This window comes from Dendrobates tinctorius, unplaced genomic scaffold, assembly GCF_039654945.1.
Source record: "Dendrobates tinctorius isolate UK_male_01 unplaced genomic scaffold, ASM3965494v1 ptg000020l, whole genome shotgun sequence".
Classification (NCBI taxonomy): Eukaryota; Metazoa; Chordata; class Amphibia; order Anura; family Dendrobatidae; genus Dendrobates; species Dendrobates tinctorius.
The window spans coordinates 2130003-2147568 of record NW_027361688.1 but is presented as its reverse complement, the minus strand read 5'-3'; the positions used below and the strand labels follow the sequence as shown (position 1 = coordinate 2147568).

At 39.2% G+C, this 17566-nt stretch overlaps 1 protein-coding gene and 1 long non-coding RNA gene across 2 annotated transcripts; one reads left to right on the top strand and one right to left on the bottom strand.

Moving 5' to 3' along the window:
- Positions 1–1894: 1894 nt before the first annotated feature.
- On the bottom strand, positions 1895–7874 carry BHLHE41 (basic helix-loop-helix family member e41). Its single transcript, XM_073567441.1, has 5 exons — positions 7528–7874; positions 7374–7437; positions 7105–7212; positions 6741–6852; positions 1895–6253 (listed from the first exon to the last, which is right to left on the bottom strand). Exons 1-5 carry the CDS (start codon positions 7587–7589, stop codon positions 5337–5339), a joined length of 1263 nt encoding a protein of 420 aa, XP_073423542.1. The 5' UTR covers positions 7590–7874; the 3' UTR covers positions 1895–5336.
- A 77-nt stretch (positions 7875–7951) lies between these two features.
- Positions 7952–15368, top strand: LOC141083269 (uncharacterized). The gene is made up of 2 exons (XR_012230674.1): positions 7952–8152; positions 14360–15368. It is a non-coding gene; the product is annotated as an uncharacterized lncRNA (long non-coding RNA).
- The last annotated feature ends 2198 nt before the right edge of the window (positions 15369–17566 follow it).

The window sequence follows — 17566 nt, the reverse complement described above, 5'->3', positions numbered from 1 at the left end:
CCTATATACAAGAATATAACTACTATAATACTGTCCCTATGTACAAGAATATAACTACTATGATACTGTCCCTATGCACAAGAATATAACTACTATAATACTGCTCCCTATATACAAGAATATAACTACTATAATACTGCTCCTATGTACAAGAATATAACTACTATAATACTGCTCCCTATGTACAAGAATATAACTACTATAATACTGCTCCTATGTACAAGAAAATAACTACTATAATACTGTCCCTATGTACAAGAATATACAGTAACTACTATAATACTGCTCCCTATATACAAGAATATAACTACTATAATACTGCTCCTATGTACAAGAATATAACTACTATAATACTGCTCCCTATATACAAGAATATAACTACTATAATACTGCTCCTATGTACAAGAATATAACTACTATAATACTGTCCCTATGTACAGGAATATAACTACTATAATACTGTCCCTATGCACAAGAATATAACTCCTATAATACTGCTCCCTATATACAAGAATATAACTACTATAATACTGCTCCCTATATACAAGAATATAACTACTATAATACTGCCCCCTATGTACAAGAATATAACTACTATACTACTGCCCCCTATGTACAAGAATATAACTACTATAATACTGCCCCTATGTACAAGAATATAACTACTATAATACTGCCCCTATGTACAAGAATATAACTACTATAATACTGCCCCCTATGTACAAGAATATAACTACTATAATACTGCCCCCTATGTACAAGAATATAACTACTATACTACTGCCCCCTATGTACAAGAATATAACTACTATAATACTGCCCCTATGTACAAGAATATAACTACTATAATACTGCCCCCTATATACAAGAATATAACTACTATAATACTGCCCCCTATGTACAAGAATATAACTACTATAATACTGCCCCTATGTACAAGAATATAACTACTATAATACTGCCCCCTAAGTACAAGAATATAACTACTATAATACTGCCCCCTATGTACAAGAATATAACTACTATACTACTGCCCCCTATGTACAAGAATATAACTACTATAATACTGCCCCTATGTACAAGAATATAACTACTATAATACTGCCCCTATGTACAAGAATATAACTACTATAATACTGCCCCCTATGTACAAGAATATAACTACTATAATACTGCCCCCTATGTACAAGAATATAACTACTATACTACTGCCCCCTATGTACAAGAATATAACTACTATACTACTGCCCCCTATGTACAAGAATATAACTACTATAATACTGCCCCTATGTACAAGAATATAACTACTATAATACTGCCCCCTATATACAAGAATATAACTACTATAATACTGCCCCCTATGTACAAGAATATAACTACTATAATACTGCCCCTATGTACAAGAATATAACTACTATAATACTGCCCCCTAAGTACAAGAATATAACTACTATAATACTGCCCCTATGTACAGGAATATAACTACTATAATACTGCCCTCTGGGGGCAATACTATGGAAATTGTTAAGCAGGAGAATTTTCCTTTGTGACTGGTGTTGCATTGGGTACAGCTGGGCTTTCACTAAGGCCGGGAACACCCATGCGAGGAATACGGCCATGTCTCACATGTTAATATGCGGCACTGCCGCCGGCACTCGGGAGTGGAGTGTGCAGCCGCATAGCAATACTTTGAGCCGCACGCTCTGCGCCCAAGTGACGGCGGCAGTGTCGGGTAATAACATGCGAGACACGGCCGTATTCCTCGCATATGTGATCCCGGCCTAATACCAAGGGACGGAACAATACACCTTGGCTCCCATTGGTTCGGGCCACATTTTTAGGGGCGACATTTTTGTTGCTCACATTAACAAATCAAATGTATAGAAATGCAATATTAAAAAAGCAAAAACTTTATTTAAAGAGACAGAGTCCAGTAAACAGGTGCTCAGCACCACATCGACATTCAGCGTGGCCCCGTCAAGGGCCATTTTTTTGGGGCAGGAATTAACCCTTCCCTGCCAGTTTATAGAACAAAACACTGCTCGGTGGAATGGTTTTTGTTTTTTTTCTATCCATCTGCTGTCAGAAAAGCGCACACAATTCTCTCCAGTGCTCAAGAGGTTAACAAACAAGAAGTCCCCCCATAGTACCCTTATAAGACATTAGCAGGGTATGCTGGGACTTACAGTCCCCATCACCAACCGGTGGAACTTTTTTGTCCACCTTTCCAGTTTAGCGATTCAGTAATAACTCTTAGGCTACATATAATTTTTTTTTTCAGTGCACTTTTTGTTGTTTTTTTGTGTTTAGGTTTTTTTCATTATTTTTTTTTTTTGAGCAAATATATAATAAAAAAATTTCGGACTTTGCACCTTTTTTTTTTTGCCTTCCATTCAAAGCTGCTTTCTTAAAGAGACGTCGGACAAACATCATCTCCCCACTCGCGGCCAGTCAACCAATAAAGTGCTACCGTTACTTTTTTTTTTTTGGGAAGGGAAGTGGGATAATTTACATAGATTTTTTTTTTTTCACTAAACTCCACTTTCAAGTATGAATAAAAAAAAGAAAAAGAAGAAATCTCATCAGGACGTCAAGTGCAAAGTTTATCAAGTGGAACTTAAGAAACTGGTACAATTAAAGTGCAACTAGAAACCAGAATTCAGAATCTAAAGCCCGATGTAGCAAAAAAAAAAAAAAAAAAATTTTTTTTTTTTACTTTTTTTATAACTCACTCCAGCAAAAAAAAAAAAAAAAGTTTCAAAAAGTTTAGCAGGAATTTGAATTTTTAACACTTTTTTTTTTCTGTTTTTGAAAACACATTTCAGCCTTTGTTTGTTTTTTTGTTTTTTTTACAGCGAAACAAATTAAAATTACAAAAAATAAAAATAAAATTAAAAAAAAAATAATATTTTTTTTTTTTCAAACCCAAGGATACAAGACCAACATTAACATTCCATATAGATGGCTCAGGTTCCAGGATGTAGGAAAATACTCTGTGCTGTGGGTCTATAAGGAGGGGAGGTGTAGAGTACGACCGGCCAGCCCCCGGACTGTAAACACTCGCTGGGCACGTGGGCCAAGGCGTGTTTTTTTCACCCAATTAAATCATCTATGTAAGAGGTGGATTACATAATATATTGGATGAACCCGTTCCGGAGAAAGGAGAACTGAGAACACAATATTCTCTCTCCGTCAGACAAGGTGTAATTACACCTCTCTTATATAACAGGTTACGGCATTACATCGCCAGGAATAATTACCCATTCTGCACTCGTAACTCGACAGGTGTCTATAGAGGAAAGTCCCGGCTACCACAACTCTCTGATTGCCTACTGCACAATTCCACTAGCCGGGTCGTTATTAGAGGTCGTCTAGTAGGAAAAGGAATTCATTATAGACTTTAGAAAAAAAAAAATAGATTTTTTTTTTAAAGCCCCCAAAATTTGTGCTAAATTTTTCAAATATTTGTTACCACTTTGTTGTTTTTTTGTTGTTGTATTTTTAACTTTTTTTTGGACTATTTTAGACCCACTTTTATCATTAAAAAAAAGTTGCCTTTTTTTCTGGTAGATTTTTATATTTGACAGAAATTTTTGAAATTCCAAAAGTTTGCCAAAATTTTAAAGCATTTTATTTGTATACGTTTAGATGGTACTTTCGGAACTATTTTAGACTAGCTTATATCCTAAAAAAAAGTAATTTTTCTACGAGGAAGGGACAAAGTTCTTTTTGTTTAGTTGGCAGACTTTATGAAAATTTTTGGAATTTGTTTAAAATACCAAAATTTTGCCACTTTTTTATTTTTGTATGTTGAGATGGTGTTTATAGCTTTTGGGACTATTTTAGATTCACATTTAACCTAAAAAAAAGTTTTTAAAAACAAAAGGGGGATGAATATATTTTTATTTTTACTTGGCAGATTGTAGAATTTTTGGAATTTTTTTAATTCCCAAAATTTTATTTTTTTTAAGAATTTTAATTTTACACATTATTTAAATTTTTGAGACTATTTTAGACTATTTAATTCTAGCAGGAAGCGATATATCGCTTTTATTTTTATTTGACAGACTATATAAATTTTTGGAATTTTTTGAAATTCCAAACATTTGTCATAGTTTTAAAAGTATTTTTTTTTGTATATTATATTATCATTTATATTGAATTTGCAACTTTTGGGGACTATTTTTAGACTCACTATTAGCTTACTTTCTAGTAGGAAAGGATAAAGGTTTTTCTTTTACATGTCGGACTTTACAGAAATTTTTTGAATTTTTCGGAAATTCCAAAAATGTGTCATAATTTTAATTTTTTTTTTTTTGTATTTTTAGAGGTTTTAGCTTTTGGGACTAGTTTAAGTTCATTTTTATTGTAAAAAAGTAACATATTTTCAAGTAGCAAGGAACAGAGATTTTTCTTTACTCAACAGACTATACAGAAATTTTTGGAATTTGTTTGCGATTTCAAAAATTTGTCATAATTTATTTCTTATTTTGTATTAAATGATATTGTGGGTTTTTTTTTTTTAGCTTTTAGGACTATTTCAGACACACTTTTATCCTGAAAAATAAAAACTTTTTTTTTTCTAGTAGGAAGTGAAAGACTTTACAGACATTTTTTAATTTTTTTTTTTTAAAAAACCCAAAATTATGTGACATAGTAAAAATATAATTTTTTATTTTGTACATTTTATGTTGTATTTTTTTTACTTTTTGGACAAGTACACTGACTTTTTCCCTAAGATCCACCCCACCCCCCCTCCACCTATGAGTCTCCAAATTTAGCTTTTTTAATTTTGATTTCTCTTCCCATTTATGGAAGGTACAAAAGGTTTAAATTTGAAAAATATATTTTCTAGATATTTTTTATCTCACGGAGAAGCTATTTTTGGGTCCCCACCTGTCTCGCTAGACGAGGGTCATCCCTGTCATTATACATTCTATATACGATGACTCTGCCCAAAGCCTGTTCAGCCTGTCAAACCGTAAACTAATTTGCCAACAGGAACTTTTTGAAAACTTTTTGGAATTTTTTTTTTTTTAATCTCACTTTGGTTCTTCTTTTTGCCAGGGGGTCGGGGGAAGGGTCATGCTAAAAGTATGTTCACACTTACATGTTCTCCATATGGAGGGTCACCAACCTCCATTCGTCTAAACCAGCACTTTGTGAGTTAATTTAAAGCAGCCATCAACCGTCCCATCAATATACAACCCTAATGTTGATCCAGTAAGATACTTCGATACTTTCTACAAAAATGAGGGGCTCCTTATACATATATATATATATATATAGATAAGTATATAGATTTTGTTTTTGCTTCATTTCCCAGTGTCTTAAAATCAGTTCTCCTTAGAAGACTGTAAGAGGTCTTGTAATGGCTCCCGAAGATCCTCGGTGGCCAGTGAGGTAGGACCACCAGCTTGGAAAGTTGATGCCGGGAGCTCTGACAGTAAGGTTGAGGAACAACCTGGCATCTTTTCGGGGGTCAGGACTGAGGAGAGACATGGGAACGTGCTTCCTGCCTGGGTCGGGATGCCCGGGTAGATGAAAGGGATTGGGGCAGCCGTTGGGTACAAGTATTTGTCCAAACCCCCTTTGTCTAGAAAAGGCATATATGCCGCGGCTGCAGCTGCCGCCGTTGGCGAAATGAAGTAAAAGGGTAAACAGAAAGGTGCCTGTTGAGCAAAAGGACCACTTCCAAATGCCATCAAAGTGTTGAGAAGATTGGCATCGGGTCTTAAAATGGGATCAGAGACGGCGGCCGGCACCCCCAATTCTGAACATTCCGCCTTAAACCTTTTAGGTGATGGTTCATCCAGAGGCTCCTGTTTGATGGTCACATTGTGGGCCTCTTGGCTCTTGCCAACACTTTGTCCTTCAGCTTTAGTGTCCATCTTCTCCCCCTCACCCCCATACCCACTGTCAGTATCAGTGTCATTCTCACTCAGTTCCAGGTTTTGTGTCCTCTGAATGACCGGCACGCAGTTTGTTTGGCTTTCAACTTTTTGATCCCCTCGAGATGGGGACAGTGAAGGTGCTTTGCCGCCAGGGATCTGCTGTAACAGGAGCTGTGAATTGGGCAGAATCTGGCTGGACACAGTATGGAGATGGTTGAGGAGCTGGGTACACTTCTGGTCCCGGGCTGACCAGCTCTCAAACCGGGAGAGGTACTGCAGGACTTCTTTGGCACACGTCTGAAAGCCGGAATGGAAAGCGTCCAGATCTGACTGGATGGGAGATTTCATGGAACGTTCTCCTGTTCATAGCAAACACAGACAAGAAGTAAAGTCAACAAGCGACATCTGCTTATCGGTTGCCCGCATGAATCCACCACACGTGAAGAAACCCAACTGTAAGTCCCCAGTTCTGTTTCCTCAGTAACAAACATCCCAATCATTGACTTAGAGCCTAGATATGGTAAGAAATCACCCAACGTTTAATCTTCTCCCACTCTCATCCCACCACCCCGATTATAAGACTATCAACAACTTTTTGTGAACTATTAAGGTGGACACAATCTAATTTAGAATCATTATGATCATCAGGATAACTAAAATCGACCATCAGGATTCTTAGGGCAACCTTCAAAAATTTACACAAATTGGTCAAATATCTGACACCAACCACAGAATAACGACCCCATCCAATGGACTTATTCTGGAAATCATAAAGGGATAGCACAGCTCTATATATATAAAAAAAATGCTGTCAACGACCCAGAGCAGGCGTGAAGCAGAACTTACCGTTCTGTAATGAGATGATCTTCTGATGCTGCTGCTCCGTCAGGGACGTCAAACCTTTCAAGTGTTTCAAAGTTAACTCCAGCACCACCGCTTTTTCCAAGTGCCCCAACGTCTGCAACACAAAAAAACGTCAATGTCAGTGCCAACGGCCAGCTTCTCTTTCCCCCTCCACCCACGACAGACGAGCCGGCTGCCTGCAGAACATGGGAATACCGGCAACTCGCTCCACTGGTAAGGGGCAACGATCCCGGCAGCTCAACGTGGCACATACACAAATGACCCTCCTCGATGGATCAATGGGCTTTGTGAAATATTCATGGCTATTAATTATATATGACTACAAGACGCCAAGCGGAGATCTTACCGTGAGTTTGAGATGTTCAGGCAGAAGGTCCTTGAGCTGCGTGATACATTCATTTATCCGGTCTCGACGCTTTTTCTCAATGAGCCGGTGAGGCAGTTTGTAGGTCTCCTATCGGGAAGATGAGATAATAAACAAAAAAGGTTCCGGTGATGCATTGAATCCATCAAGACAGACACTTAGGATTCCGAGCAAGTCAGATCTACCGTCTGGGATCACAACCTCCCTTCTTCCTTCCAGAATATAAGAAATAGAAAAAAAAAACTTCCTACCTTGCTGTCGTCTCTCTTGATTCCCCTCTTGGGCTTGCACAGGTATAAGGAGGGGTAGTCCATTCTGCAAAGAAGTGACAGGTTAGTAGACGTAGGGCTTGGACTTCACTTCTCAGTCAACACCAGGAGCTCCAAGTCCAAGAAATAGCCTTACCCTAGGAAATCTCTGTGCTCCAGTAACTGTCTCTCCTGCAAACTGTGAATAGCTTCATCCATGGCAGCTGCTGAGGCTTCTAATCTGCAGGGTTTGAGTCTTGTGGGCTTCTCCTTAAAGCGGGGGACATCCAGACTTAGACAGTTCCAAGTCAGAGGAAGCTGCAGCAGCTCCGTCCCTCTCCACCTCCTTTCTGTTACACTGCTTGTTCTGCTTTGCAGAGGGAAAGATGGCTGCAAAAAGTCATAAGAGTGACTCAGTACTGCCCCCTAGTGGACAGAAGAGGAGATGCAGGAGTCACACAGCATATTCACCCTGGGGACTAGACAAGCAGGTCCTTCTAGTAGAGAGTGGGTATATCTCTTTAAAGATCTGGCTGTTACCAAAGCAGCTTACACCTATTACTATCAGGCAGGAGGCATGATTTGAGCTTCCTCTGTGCTGCTGTGACCAACCATTAATTTGGAAAAAAAAAAGTTTTAAAGTCATAGTAACACACTGCTTGTCACTCCAGATGACAGGAAGTAACCTATTTCAGCAAACTCCGGCAGCTGGGGACTTACAGCGTTCCAGTCAATCTGACCAAACATCTGCTGATTACAGTGTTGTGACCGGCACTGATGAGGTATAATAAGGTGTGAAGATTCCGAGAGGAGTCGATGTGTTCATTCAGGTATTAAGCTCCTTGTCAGCTTTGTGCCTTTACCTTCATTGATGACTGGAACAATAGTTTTCAGCTATGGTTAAAAACACCAGTGCCGTAACTTTTGCTGATGAGTACTAAAAAGGTGGAAAGAGTAATAAAGGAATCGATATATTCATCCAGGTATTAAGTTCATGTTAGTTTTCTGCCTTTTTCCCTTTTGGAGCAGTCTATATGTTCATCCAGTTAGTAAGCTCATGTCAACTTTCTGCCTTTTTCCCTATTGGAGACTTTAAAAACATAAAACAGATCAGTGACATTACTTGCACTGATGAGTCCTAAAAAGGTGCAAACAGTATTGTAGCGGTTATTTTATCCATATGTTAAGGGATAGTGTCATCTCTGGGTAAAGGTTTATTCATTGGGTCAGTGACTGGAAACATAGCCAATCAAATCAACGGCATAGAACCTAAGTCTTGCACTAATGAGTCCTTCAGGGGTGTAAACAGTAATGTCATGATGATAGAGAACTTTAAGACTCCTTGTCACTTATAGACAGCTTAGAAAAAACTTCACCTTTCGGAAGTAATAGGAAAGTTTTTGCTGAAGTTCCATTCTTCACCTGACAGGGTTAACCTTTCTTAATCACAATTATAAAATGGCGTAACATTTTCTACTAAAATTTAGCACGTGCATTTGACAAAGTTGATGCTGGTTTCCATAGGAACAGGATCTATTTTTGTCTGCTAGAAACATCAATATTTATCAATACCTCCTGGTATAGATGTATATATTTCATGCTTGTATTGCACTGATGAGTCCTTACAGGGTGTAAACAGTCATTGATGAGTAGAGACTAGAGTGATATTTAATAATCTATTAAGGTTCATTGTCACCTCTATATATGGGTTTAGTCGTATGGTAACTTGGACATTTACTGTTAACCTATTTTCAGTCAGATCCATTGTTGGCACTGATGAGTCATAGGAAGGTGTCAACATTAATATACTTCATTATTATGCATGTACTAAACCCATTGTCTTCTCTAGAAAAGAAAAGTACCCTTTTGGACAGTGCTTTACCTGTTTTATGAATATTTGGATAATCTGTTACTTACACTGATGAGTTCTAAAAAGGTGTAAACAATCATATGATTATAGGTACATTAATCATATATTAAGGCTCCGTGTCACCTCGAGATGAGATTCCATTCCTTTGGTCAGTAACTGAAATATTAGCTGCTACCTCTTTCCAAGCAGATTTGCATAATGTATAGCTAAAATATTGCACTGATGAGTCCTAAGAAGGTGTAAACAGTATTAAATTACATTATTCATCATACGTTAAGGCTCATTGAGACCTCTATTGTAGATAAAGGATTAACCACTTGGTCAGCAACTAAATGCATTACTTTTCCCTGTTTTAAAGTTTATCTAGGACTAGAACTTGCACTGATGAGTCCTAAGAAGGTGTAAACAGTCATATAATAGTTAAAGTTACATTAGCCATACATTAAGGCTTATGGTGACATCTACTGTAGGTAAAGGATTAACCACTTTATCAGAGACTACAATAATTGATTTTACCTTCTTTTAGTGTTGCACTGAATAGCCTTAAGAAGGTGTAAATAGTACTAAACTACATTATTAATCTTGCATTATTCTCATTGTCATCTATAGATAGACTTACCACTTGTTCAGTGACCAAATTCTTCACTTTTACCTGTTTGTAAGAAGGCTGACATATTCTGACTATAACTGAAATATTGTACTGATGAGTTCTAAGAAGGTGTAAACAGTACTATATTATATTATTAATCATGCACTAAGGCTCATTTTGACCTCTACTGTAGATTATGGACATAAGGTTCCATCCCTTTGGTCAGTGATTGAAATTTTAGATGTTACCTCTTTCCAAGCAAGTCTGTACAATTCATAACTTAAGTATTGCACTGATGAGCCCTAAAAAGGTGTAAACAGTTCTATACTACATTGTTGATCATGCACTGAGTTCATTGTCATCTCTAGATAAAGTTGAACCATTTAATCACAGTCTAAATTCTTTGTGTTTACCTGTTTTATGTAGATTTACATTTTTTTACTAGCACTGATGAGTCCTAAAAAGGTGTAAACAGTACATTATTATTGAAATTTTAAGACCATTGTCATCAATAGATACAGATTTAAAGCTGCTGAAATATTAGCTGATCCTTATTTCTAAGTAAGTTTGTACAGTGTAATGTTGAAATATTGTAGTGATGAGTCCTGAAAAGGTGTAAACAGTGATATGACAGCTAGAGGTGCATTAAATATATATTAAGGCTCCTTGTCAACTCAAGATGAGGTTCCATTCCTTTGATCAGTAAATTGAAGTATTAGCTGCTACCTATTTTTAACGCAGATTTGTATAATTTATAGCTGAAGTATTGCACTGATGAGCCCTAAGAAGGTGGAAACAGTACTATACTACATTATCAGTCATGCATTAAAGCTCATTGTCTCCTTTACTGTAGATAAAGGATTAACCATAGTACATTGTAATACTGAAAAATTGCACTGATGAGTCTTAAGAAGGTGGAAACAGTAGCGTAAAGGTTAGCGAGACATCTTATACTCTTGGCTGCACATGGATAGACACATATGTGGGTGTTCTTGGCCAATCGGCTGTCTCGTCTCTCCAGGGCGCCGTCCTGTTTTTCTAGATATCTTCACCAATACATTTCTTAATCGTCTCTCTGTAGTTATGTAACCCGGGCAGGGTCATTCTGGGATCACATGTGTGATGTGTGTGTCTGTGGTGAGGCGCTATCTCTGTGGGTTTTCGGTCTTATTATGGCACTTCAGATGTAAGTCTCATGTCTGTGTCACATGAATCACTGGAATAACAGCCCCTGACTCTGGATTATTAACACAACCCGAGCATTGTCCCCTGGCGGGGTGAAAGCCTCGCCTCGCCCGCCTTCGGTGTCAGCTTCATCCTCCCGAGCCATTATAATTATAATATCTCAGTAAGTCGTCCCGGTTTACACACCCAGACATCGAGAGGTCGGCTGACTGATTCATATATGTCCCCGTATGGGGGATGAAGACTTTTGCAAGCATTGAGTCCAAAAAAAAGAATAAAAAATAATGCAGTCAAATTTGACTGTTTTTTTTTTTGTGTGCAGCTGCTATGCAGAGCTTTGTGTTTCCATGGTTACAGACTACAAACAAACCTTGCGTAGTCTGATCGATGCAGTTATGTAGCTCAGCATGGGGACTGTATACTGAACAGGGTAGATGACTGTTAATTGAAGCTATTAGGAGAGAGCTTGCACATGGCGATGCACAACTCGGCATAGGAGCTGTATACTCAAAACGGTAGATTTACAGCTATTAAGAGAAAGAAGCGCATGAATTCAGGAGCAAATGACACATAAAGCCCTATAACTCTGCCTGGGAGCTGTGTACACAAAACGGTAGATTTGTTTTTAAAAAAAAAAAAAAGACTACACATGGAGACACATAGCTCTGCATCGCAGCTGTATACTCAAAACGATACTTTTTTTTTAAAGATTGGAGAGAGTAACACATGACTGCAGGATTGAGCTACTGTACACATGGAGACACATAGCTGCGCATAGGAGCTGTAAACTAAAAACTGCTGTGGATTACATATGGGGGCACATAGCTCGGCGCAGGAGCTGTATACGCAAAACGGCAGTTTCTATTTGGAGAGAGTAACACATGAATTCAGGGTCGAATTATACATTGGAGACATATAGGAGCTGTGGACTCAAAACGGTAGGAGATTTAAATGCACTGAAGGGATAAAAGTATGGCTGCAAAAGTATACACACCCTTCATTTGAATTTTCACAAAAAGTGAATGGTAAAAGTTGTGTTGCCATCAAACATCATCATTGTCGCCATTCATATTAGGAAGATTCCTATGGGATTTAATCTATAGATCCCAGTGTGATGTGTAAGGGTTTATGCACTGAGTATAGGGACTAAAGAGTGTTGACTCGCTTCTGACATGACTGCTATTCCATAGTCTACCACTAGGGGTGCTGCTCCACTAATTGTGATTAACATTACTCTGGCAGATCTACATGGGGGGGGGCAGAGCTTTACGGATCATCCTCATGCATTCCATTTTTTTAATAAATACTCATGATCTTTCCCCCATCAGTTGTCTAATTGAACTAAAAAATAAATACCCCCCAAAAAATAGATTTTGTATGGACTGAAACCATAGCCCCAAGAGCTAGCAATCTAACCACCTGCAAGGGAGTCTTGGGCAGAACCACAAGTCTTACTTTGCCTGAATGTTCCCAGGGGATAGAACGTTCTGTATCTACGCAGAATATGGGAAGGATGGAAATAGCAGCACAGAGTATTTCAGGAGAGGAGTGTGCTGATCCTGGAGGGAGCAGTGACCTGTAATGTGATGACTTTAGCAAGGACAGGGGCAGTGAAAGAAGGAAGGGGATGATTTATGTAGTGGAAGGAATAGTCACTGAGCAGCGCAGAGTATTTCAGGAGAGGAGAGTGCTGATCATGGAAGCAGGCTTTTCCATCAGCACAGAGTATTTCAGGAGAGGAGGGTGCTGGTTTGGTGGGAGGCTGTGACCAGTGAGGAGGGGTAACAGGTCGGATGTAGATGTAGTCGTGTTGACAGGTCCCTCTATGGCGTAATTTAGTTTCTCCAACCCTACAGGAAGGACAAACTAAAAAAAACAAGATTCATGTACGATACATTTATCCATAAAGCAAATATGTGTTTTGCAGCAATGCCATCAATCAAACGCCGCATATCACCACATTATCAATTTCAAAAGGGTCAGAAGGTCAAAGCTAAGCTCCCAAGCCTGGGCCCTGAGCAATGTCCTCTATGATTATTTTTATTTTCAGCCATAAATTAGGGTCCCAGCTTCCTTAGTGGCACTCCCCTTTAAATTTCCATTTAAAGGGGACCTTTCACTTGCCATAACTATTTACATTTGTCAACTAGTTGTGAATCTCACTGTTCTCCTGAATCCGGCGGTGTTTCCCTTTAGTTCCTGCGTCTCTCCGTTCCTGAGATATGGCCTCCTCTTCCCAATATTTAAATTATGTGGGAGGTCCTTGACTCCTCTCTCGGGGCGACTTCATGGGGACCACGCCCACTTTGCTAAAAAGACTAAATTTATATATTGAGAGGAAGGGGTCATATCTCAGGAACAGAGAGGCGCAGGAACAAAAGAAAAACATCGTCGGATTCAGGAGAACAGTGACATTTACACCGGATAAAAAAATATTAGGGATTAAGGTACCTTTTAAAGGGATTTTCCAGGAAAAACCCTTATCAGTTTCCAGCCTCCCCCTATGTTTTGTGCTCCACTGAGGAATGAGTCTCTTTCTAGTAGTCTGTGTAGTTTCTTAACCAATCACAGCTTTTTATCTATCATGTGATGGGCTGAAAAGCTTCACATGACCAAACAAAGTGGGATTAATCCGCCTGGGACTACTTTAAACAAAATTTTCATCTTTGTCAGAGCAAAGCTGGGTCTTCCAACGTCCGTTATGGAGATCGGACGACACGAAAATTTTTTTAAAGGAAGAGTATGTTTATTTTTGTACAGAAAAAAGTAACAGGTTCACCCCCTTTAAGGACTACAAGTACCAGCAATTCACTTATGTTCCGCTATATTTCTGGCAAATATGAAGGTACTTGGTGGATTCTAATAAACTTTTCAACCTTGTGTAACTTCACTTCTCCTGATGTAATCTGTATGACCTCGGCGCTCACACGAAGTAACCCGAGTTCCTCTACCAGACCTCATGGCCACAATGTAGAGGCTATTTCCACTCTCAAATGTAAAGGACAAGTGTATTCGGTGACACACGGGAGAGCATGACCCCTGTTAGGACCACCCAGACTGTAAGACCCTCTTGCATCAATTTGCAGATCCATTACCTTCTTAAAGGGCCCATGACCCTCTTAAAGGGGTTCCGAAATTTTTTGCAAATAACACTTAATAACTGTAGAATGAAGAGTCCTGCCGCTTTCTAATAGCCGCTGTGTGTTGATTCTTCACCAGTTAGAAGATATCTGCTTGGGAACATTCTTGCTTGAGAACTGTCCCAGCACGAGACATAACATATAATATGGAGTCTGAAGACAGATAAAGAAAAAAATCTTAAGTAACTTTTTTTTTTTTTTAAAGGAAAAGACAGCAGGAAAATGACTCTGCAGGAAATGCGATGAGAAAGAATATTTTATGGTGGCTGCACCGACGTAAGCAGCGGCTGTGCTGGAGGATAAAGGCAAATGCCCTCGATTCACCTGCAAATACCCGGAGCGAAGATTCACCAACATTGCTGTGACGGAAAGCAGCAGTATATGCACACTATGCATAGAACATACCCAGGTTATACCAGCAGTACATACACACTATACATAGAACATACCCAGGTTATACCAGCAGTACATACACACTATACATAGAACATACCCAGGTTATACCAGCAGTACATACACACAACATACAGAATAAACCCAGGTTGTTCCAGCTGTACATATATAATTATATACAGAAGATGTCCAGGTGATACCACCAGTACATTCAAACTATATACAGAATATACAGTGGCTGGCAAAAGACTGCAACACTATTAACAAAAGGCACCACTAACCAAACAAGACCACGAGGACCAAGGAGATATCCAAACTATACCATGAAGACCAAGGAGATCTCCAAACACCACAAAGGCCAAGGAAATCTCCAAACAACATCATGAAGACCAAGGAGATCTCCAAACATCACCATGAAGATCAAGGAGATCTCCAAACACCACAAAGACCAAGGAGATCTCCAAACACCACAAAGACCAAGGAGATCTCCAAACACTAAAAAGACCAAGGAGATCTCCAAACACCACGAAGACCAATTAAATCTCCAAACATCATGAAAACCAAGGATATCTTCAAACAACACCATGAAAACAAAGGAGATCTACAAACAACACTATGAAGACCAAGGAGATCTCCAAACATCACCATGAAGACCAAGGAGATCTCCAAACACCACAAAGACCAAGGAGATCTCCAAACATCACCATGAAGACCAAGGAGATCTCCAAACATCACCATGAAGACCAAGGAGATCTCCAAACACCACAAAGACCAAGGAGATCTCCAAACATCACCATGAAGACCAAGAAGATCTCCAAACACCACCATGACGAAGGCGATCTCCAAACCTCACCATGAAGACCAAGGAAATCTCCAAACACCACAAAGACCAAGGAAATCTCCAAACAACATCATGAAGACCAAGGAGATCTCCAAACAAGTCAGGGACAAAGTTGTTGAGAAGTACAAGCAGGGTTGGGGTATTTAAAAAAAATCCCAATCTCTGATGATCCCTGTAGCCCCATCAAATTCATGATCATCACATGAAAAGAACCGCAACAAACCTGCCAAGAGAGGGCCTCCCATGAAGACTGTCAGCCTGGGCAAGGAGGGCATTAATCAGAGAGGCAGTACAGAAACCAAAGGTAACCCTGAAGGAGCTGCAAAGTTCCCAAGCAGAGACTGGAGTATCTGTCCATATGACCAAAATAAGCCGCAAACTCCATGGAGGTGGCCTTCATGGAAGAGTGGGCACTGGGCAGTAAAAACCTTTACGCACACACAAAAATTGTAAGGCTCGTTTTCACTTTGCCAAAAGACATAAGACACTCCCCAAATGTATGGAGGAAGGTGCTGTGGTCAAATGAGACCAAAATTGAACTTTTCGTCCACCAAGGTAAACGCTATGTCTGGTGCCAAACCAACACAGCTCAATACCCCAAGAACACCATCCCTACATTGAAACATGGTGGGGGTGGCATCCTGTGAGGATGTTTTTCGGCGACAGGGAAAATGGTCCGAGTCGGGAGGAAGATGGATGATGCGAAATACAGGGATATTCTTGAGCAAAACCTGTTTCAATCTGTCAGTGATTTCAGACTTTGACGGAGGTTCACCTCCCAACAAGATAATGACCCAAAGCATACTACTAAAGCAACACACAAGTGGTTTAAGTGGAAACGTGTAAATGTTCTGAAGTGGCCGAGTCACAGCCCAGACCTTAATACAATGGAGAATCTGTGGACAAACTAGGAGATCACTGCTCACCAGAGGAAACCATCGATCGTAAAGGAGCTGGATCAGTTTTGCCTTGAGGAATAGGCAAAAATCCCAGTGGCCAGATGTGGAAAGCTCATAGAGACTTATCCAAAGTGACTTGCAGCTGGAATTGCTGCAAAAGGAGGCTCTACAAAGTACTGACTTTAGGGGGGTGAATAATTATGCACACTGAAGTTCTCAGTTATTTTGTCTTATTTGTTGTTTGCTTTATCATAAAAAGAAAAACAAAATCTTCACAGTGGTCGGCATGTTCTTTACATGAGCTGATGGAAACCCTAAAAAAAACCCAGTGATATTCCAGGTTGTGAGGTAGCAAAATACAGAAAATGCCAAGGGGGTGAATACTTTCACAAACCAATGCAATGTATATAGGCGATGACCAGGTTATACCAGCATGGAATATGTAAATATGAGACGTCTTGGTTTCCCCGATAGGCTCTGTTCACACTCCCATTCTGAGTCACGCATCGTTATTCTTCCCGACAAACTGACGGAAGCGACTAGACCCAATTACGTGTCAATAAGGGCCGTGTGCGAGGTGCGGTGGATCCCGCAGAGCGTTGTAAAACCAGACCTTATAAATCGGTAAATAAAAACCTTCTTTTTCGTAATTCTCACTTCTATAAGAGGAAAATGTTTTCTCAAAAAATAAGATTTCCACAATAGAAAATGTTGAGAATCATCACGGGGACTTTTCTTCATCACATGACAGTGCGGCTCCTGACTGTTCCAGCGTCGATCCGCTTTATCAGGCCGTGAGATCATTCAGTCCTTGATGAATCAGTTACATACAAGGAAACACAGCGTGAACTCGCCTTGTAGTCACGTGTGGAAGAAAAAAATAAATCTCTCAAACCAAAAATATATCACAACCAAACCAGAGCAAAGAGCCATAACTGAATGCACGGTATACAGCCCCAATATATACCGTACCTGCTATAACTACGATGATACTGCCCTCTATGTACAAGAATATAACTACTATAATACTGCCCCTAAGTACAATAATATAACTACTATAATACTGCTCCTATGTACAAGAATATAACTACTATAATACTGCCCCTAAGTACAATAATATAACTACTATAATACTGCCCCTATGTACAAGAATATATCTACTATAATACTGCCCCCTATGTACAAGAATATAACTACTATAATACTGCCCCTATGTACAAGAATATAACTACTATAATACTGCCCCTATGTACAAGAATATAACTACTATAATACTGCC

What these genes read in the sequence shown, in the direction of transcription:
- BHLHE41 (XM_073567441.1), bottom strand. Translation starts at nt 7,589, where the DNA reads ATGGATGAAGCTATTCACAGTTTGCAGGAGAGACAGTTACTGGAGCAC. An exon ending in TCAAGAGAGACGACAGCAAG is followed by an intron (nt 7,213 to 7,373) that starts GTAGGAAGTTTT and finishes TCTTCCCGATAG; the next exon opens with GAGACCTACAAACTGCCTCA. An exon ending in CTGAACATCTCAAACTCACG is followed by an intron (nt 6,853 to 7,104) that starts GTAAGATCTCCG and finishes TTTGTGTTGCAG; the next exon opens with ACGTTGGGGCACTTGGAAAA.